This window comes from Letharia lupina (genome assembly GCF_014066315.1).
Source record: "Letharia lupina isolate WasteWater1 chromosome Unknown contig_3, whole genome shotgun sequence".
NCBI lineage: Eukaryota > Fungi > Ascomycota > Lecanoromycetes > Lecanorales > Parmeliaceae > Letharia > Letharia lupina.
In genome coordinates, this window is record NW_023502972.1 from 525,577 (window position 1) to 531,903 (window position 6,327).

General features: G+C 48.3%; 2 protein-coding genes across 2 annotated transcripts; one reads left to right on the forward strand and one right to left on the reverse strand.

Annotated features, from left to right (window-relative positions):
* Positions 1 to 582: 582 nt before the first annotated feature.
* Positions 583 to 3,042, forward strand: HO133_007063 (uncharacterized protein; the record flags this gene model as incomplete). Its single annotated transcript, XM_037297958.1, has 3 exons — positions 583 to 1,052; positions 1,105 to 1,844; positions 1,919 to 3,042. 3 exons carry the CDS (start codon positions 583 to 585, stop codon positions 3,040 to 3,042), a joined length of 2,334 nt encoding a protein of 777 aa, XP_037156593.1.
* Positions 3,043 to 5,026: 1,984 nt separating this feature from the next.
* Positions 5,027 to 5,877, reverse strand: HO133_007064 (uncharacterized protein; the record flags this gene model as incomplete). Its single annotated transcript, XM_037297959.1, has 2 exons — positions 5,027 to 5,678; positions 5,741 to 5,877. 2 exons carry the CDS (start codon positions 5,875 to 5,877, stop codon positions 5,027 to 5,029), a joined length of 789 nt encoding a protein of 262 aa, XP_037156594.1.
* Between the last annotated feature and the right edge of the window lie 450 nt (positions 5,878 to 6,327).

The following is a 6,327-nucleotide window of genomic DNA, read 5'->3' on the forward strand; positions in this document are numbered from 1 at the left end:
GTGGACGTGGCTTGAAAAGGTGTATCGTCAGCGGAGGATGTCTTTTGAAATGAGAAATTAAAACAAGGGGAAAAAGGCAAATCAATATGTTATTGGAGTGGTCTGTCAAGTCACAAAAGTCTCTCACAAATGGATTATCGATAAGATTAACGTATAGATCGTGCGCGGGAGGCTTTTTTAGTTTGACGGGGGACTATCGGAGGGGGACTGTCCGAACTCCGAAGATAAGTTGGTAACACTACCCCCCCCTCCTCAATAGCCATGGCCCCCATGGCTGGTAGACCGGAGATGCACACTGATCCTAACACTATAGTAACTGACAAAATCGTACCTCAAGGAAAGGAAAAATAAAAAAAAAAACCCCCCTTTTTTTGGGGGGGGAAAAAAAAAAAAAAAGGGGGATAAAAATAAAAAAAAAACAAAAATTGGGGGAAAAAAAAAAAATATTTTCTCATAAAAAAAACCCTTTTTTTTTTTTAAAAGATACGGTTCCAAACAAATATCAGATGGACGCTTCGGCTATATGATAGTATCTTATATGTCAATTAATTCGGTACCTAACATTACTTTCATCGCCTCGTCATGGCTAAGCAGCGTTCTCCAGATGGGAGGCTGGTCTATCTCCACTGCTCATCAATCTTCAGCGGGGCAAACGCGCAAGTCCGAAGGGTCAAGAAGATCTCTCAGCTTCTTGAGAAGCATAAGGCATCCATCAAAATCCTCACAAAGGAGTTTACCTTGCCAGCCGTTGCTGCAATTGCGAAAGAGTTGCTAGAAGAGCAGATTTTCGAATCCTTACCCCGGGCAAAGCTCCGTTACCCAGAGTTGTTCCAGCCGTCAGAGACGCAAGAGGCCGAGAGAGCGGCCTCGGAGGCAGAAGTCATCCGGATCGAGGCCGAGGCAGCACAAGACATAGTGTTGACATCCGATGACGAGGGAGGAGACGAGTGCCCGGACTTTGAGCAAGGCGAACAGCAGGCTGAGCCTGAGGGAACATTAGAAGACAAAGTCGAGGCTGGGGACAATGTTCAAATCAACGCTGTCAGACTGTGGCAAGTATAAACGCTCGAGACAGGACAGTCACGTAGCTAATCTTCTTGACAGCCAACAATCGACAACCCAAGCACACCACGCGCTGTCTATCCCCAGGCTTCACCCTGTCTATTTGCCATTCAAAACGCAACATAGAATCCTAGTCCCAGTCCAATCTTTGCTTGAGGAATGCTGTCTGGATTTCGGCAACACTTGGGTTCCAGATTTGATGGAGGCGCGGAAATGGGAAGAAGCAGAGTCCATTGAACTCACCGAATGGACCAAGAGATTTTTGAGATACGCCAAATTTCTACCGCCATCCGCTATCAAACCGGTTCCCGGTAAAAGTATCGCTGAAGTGCTCTTTGGAACAAGTACTCTTCGTCACTCAGCTGTTCATCGCCTTCCAACTAGCGCAGCCGGAATTTTGAACATGCTCAGTGCAGCTATCACCTTTGCAGAAGCTCTTAATGACTCCCAACGAGCGGAGAAGGTAGCGGGACTCAAAACGCAGCTACAAGCTAGCATAGAGGAAATTGTGCAGCATCAAAATCTGCTTCAACGCAAGCTCACAGATCAATTTGAAGATATTGCGCGTCGGAGAGCTGAACTTGACGAGCTGGAAAGATCTTCAATCGAGGAGATGCTGGCAGCGGACAAGAAGCAACGCACTGAGGTTGGCTCTGCCTTTGAAAGCTTCCTTGTTGGCTCCCAACAGGTCTCCAATCCTTGCAGCTGCAGTCATACATCCAGCCTTGATGGAGCGAAGGCGGACTCTAAGGCAGAAGAGAACAACGAGAGTAGCTGGATAGGTATGTTTCTATATGCTTTTTTCTTTCATATCAAGTCCCGCCTGTTCCTATATATATTGCTAACACTCCTCTAGAACACGACCAAAGTCCACTCTGCGAAGTGACACCTCGTCAAGGCGAAAAGTCGGAGAAAGATGACCAACCCCCTTGTCATGATAACAGTGGCGGCAATGTCGAAGGAGAACTGGAAATCTCGGAATTGACTCTTTCAAATTTAAGGTCTAAGGGGCAAAAGAAAAAAGGGAAGAAGGCTGCAGCATCTGGCTGGGATATTTCTGCAGCTGAGCAAGCACCTGTTCCTATGGATGAAGCTCCTGCTTCAGAAGAAGCGTCTCCCATCCCAGTACATGTCACTCACAATCTGGGATGGCCTAGATATGCAGCTTGGAATTTCGTCGCAACTAGTGGTGTTGCTGCAGAGCCGCATAATGTAGTAGAGGAGGCTCTCCCCACCGAAGCTTCCTCCACAGATGAGCCTTACATTATTGCGCCTGAGGAAGATCCATTGACGGAGGATACATTGCCTGCAGAAGAAGCATTCTCCGAAAAGGACCCAATTGGAAAGGAAAAAGTTGCTCCCCAGGTGACGCTGGAAGCTTCACAAGCCGAGCCAATCACCGAAGGCTTCGATAGCGCAAAGGAACATACGCTCGACCAACATGACAGAATTCCAAACGACTTAGAGGGTCCCTATGAACCAACGCCAAAGCCTGATATCGCTCCGAGGCATAGTGCTCTAGCTGAGAATGCTGAGTTCCTTATACCGCCTCCAAGGCCTGCTCTTTGTGCCGTGCGCGCTAAATCTAATTATCACTCACCTCTTCCCTCGGCGCCGGCGTCTACAGCGACTTCCGTCCTTGAGACTGCAGCCCCAGAGGCGCCAACGGGAGATGGCCATACCATCACGCTCGAAATTCTCAACGGCAGCAAGGTCCTCAGAGCTATCGTCTTTATTAGAGCTTGCACCCGGACGGCAATATTGAACGAAGCAAGAGCATACTACGTGAAATGGGCACAAGATGATCAAGTTCTTGGGACACAGCTGGCACAAGGATGTGATCTGGCCTTGATATCGTTAAACATGTACGGGTGCGACATGGACTTGTCGACATACAAGATTGAAAACCTGTCCTCTCTACTTGGGGCTGTTGAGAAAACGAGTATTCCGAGATTTACGCTCCGGATCTCTGAGAATTGAAAGGCATTAAGTCGAGCTGTTCTCCTAATCTTTGTAATCCGAGAATAGGCTCTGCATTTATGATAAGGGAAAGTCTTCGATTTTATGACGCATACCGTTACGATGGGCGCAAATCCATGCAAAATAGATATAATATAAGGGCCTAAAACAAGCCGTCGTTACCACGTTGGTTTCCTTACTGTACGGTTCGATAAATAGTCTCATGGAAAAATCTTATCGTCAACTTTGCATATAGCAAGGCGCGATTAAGAGCAGTATTCTGGGATAAGCTGACTGACCATGATTTGAGCCATGAAAATGAAAGATGACTTGTGCTGTCAGAGGTAAAGTTGTACGTCCACATGCAGAATCTGTAAATGGAAGAACAATAACAGAACTGGAAGCATTAGGTTTAGCCTGGCCAGGGGGAAAACAGGTGGTTCGATGGATACGGCGTGCCTGCAGATGCGCACACCGTATCGAAATTTAATCTTATCTATTAACTCTCTAATATTTGATTAGTATATAAAAGCTATAAAACCTTGAATTTATATGTGCAGCCAATCGTAAATTCGTTAGATCTACGGAGACGCTCTTTGATTAGACCGGCTGAGTTATCGCGGGTAAATAAATTAGCGTCCGTAATCATTAAAAAATCTCTTACTCTGCTTTTAACCCCTTAATAACTTTACTATCTTCTATTGAAATTTTTAGATTTTTTTTTTAAATTATAGCCCGCAACCTACGCTTTTTAATGCCTTAAGAATTTTAAAATTCGGTCTTATAATTATTAAAAGACAAGGCACTCAAATATCGCTCACCAAAGATCGTTCACCAAATTTACTCGATAGCCCTAATCAAAAAAATGATTATGAATTTAATTCATAGGCCTTTACTCGTTAATTAATAAATAAATAGGTATTAATTATATTTTCTTCATATCGAATTATCTATTCGGCTGACTCAGCAAATCCTCCCTAGTCCCGCGCCTAGACCGTTACCCACTCGCGGGTATATACGGTCGAAAACGAAATCACGAGATGGATTGGAAGAGACTAGAACGAACTTTGAGACTAGGGTTCGCAGATACCATACAGCACAAGTGCTCAGTAAAACATGCTGTACGACATGCTATTTGACCATTGACCGCACAGCGAGCGTCCACCCCCCCCCCCTTTCCACCCCAAGCACATAAACCTCACAGCCCATCCACCCCCACCCCCACCCCCACCGCCTCCCCTCCGGCACAAAAACATAATCATCAAAGTATCCACCGACGAGATCCACGCCCGTCCCCAACCCCCGCAACCGCCCCGTGGATCACCGCCCGGAACCCCACCGCCTCGAGCGAACTGTGGACCCTCGTACGTGATCATGCGGCGGCGGAACGACGCCTTCTCGGTCAGGCTGTGATGCTCGGCGGCGGGGAGAGCGGCGATGGGGGTCAGGCCTTTGGACTCGCGGAAGGTTATTTGGGCGGCGTGGGGTTGTGGGGGGGAAGGTTAGGAAGACGGAGGTGGAGGGGTGGAGGGTGGAGGGCGTTGAGGGATGTTTCGCCGGGAGCTGGGGCGTTGGGTGTCATGTTTGGGGGGGAGGGGGGGAGGATGTTACGTATGGGAGAGGATGCGGTCTGCTGGGAATGTATTTGCAGTATGCGCTAATGGGCAATGGCATGGTGGCCTGTGCGGATGAATTTCAGGCTGTGGAGCCGATCGATTGGTAGCTCAGAGCTGCTTCTTGAAGATGAGTACGAAGCTGTGCCACACGGTTTTGAGACATCAACGTTTCAAGCGCAGCCGGGTTCTCCACTTCTATGTACAGACAGAAATGTCAGGGGGAAAAGGATCTCGACTGGAGTCGAGGGAAACAGTTCGCTCCGAAACGCCTGATATCCTTCAAGACCTCAATGGCATCCTAGGTGAGAATCACAGAGTGCAATGCTGGTGCAAATGCTTCTGCAGTCGGCCGTCAACCCAATATTGCTGTCCTCCGCCGACTCCCGGGCTTAGTGGCGACAGCGCGTGGTTTTCTGACCGAACCATGACTTGCCGGGATAGAACACTAGTGAGTACTGCAACCGGCCCCAACCGCGATACAGATCGTCAAAGTTGATCGTGTATTGGTACGTCGTGATTTCCCCATCGGCTCCACCGATCCGGAAAACCGGAACCCTCCTGTAGTTGCGCCGCTCGTAAAGATCTCCAATCTTCCAGAGCAAGCCGGGGTAGTCGTGGGAAGTATAAGTGACGGTGGCTTGATCGGAGAGCTTCTCGTGGATTTGGTCCATGTGTCGCATGTCGAGGCTCGAGCACTTGGTGACGTAGCTGATGTTCAGATGGCGGATGTTCTTCCGACCGAAATGACCGATGTTCTGGAGCCATAATAGAATGGCGAGGAAGCAACCGCCGTGTTCAACGGCAAGCTCGAAGTGGTGGTACCCGTAGAAGATCATGAGGCCTTCAGCACGTGTCTGCTCACAGGCACGGAAGAGGCTGGAATTGACCATCAAGCCCTCAAATCTGCTGAAGCATTGGAGACTCTCTGTGTGTCCTTTGCCTGGCTGCTTGGAGCCTGGAAAATCGAGCACATCTTGTGAAGCGACCAATGTATAGATCTCATTGCGGATCTCAGGTGGGAGTTTCTGGAAAGGAAACGGACTATTGGCTAATCAGCGGCCGTCTTGAATCTGCAAGTAAAACCTGCTGAGCGGTGTACTCACTGATGAAGGTCGTGCGCAATTAGGCGCGAAGTCATCTTTGCTTTTGTGCCAGAGTAAGGAAGGCGGCGGAGAAGGAGCAAATGCTTGAGCTCAGCATTTTTTTGCACCATATAGTCATCTCCATGGACCCAAGGCATCTTGGACTGGAACGGCGAATCTAGTCAAGAACGTGATGCCTTCTCTGAAGAGATGCTCACGGGTTGTGAAGTTGTCCTTGAACCCACAACAAGGCAGATTTGGACAAAGGGTCTCGTCCACAGAAGATGGCAGCAACGAGGAAGGCGAGATGGGTGTCTTGAAGTGTTTTCAAGGCCTGAAGGTAGCTTGAGCACGCAGAAGAGTGAATTCGAACTGAACCGTGAACGGTGAAGTATGAGCGTTGACAAGTCACCATTGAAGAGTGAACGCTGAACAGTATGAAATGGAATTCAACCAAGTGTGAATGAGTTATTTGATTTGGGGTGTCAAATTGCGTGGGCTAACACCGAAGAGTGATATGAGATATCAAAATGACCCAAAGACAGCGAAGAGGGGTGAATGACTTGCGCGGGCTTGTACGTGGTATGGCGTCTACAGATAGTAACCGA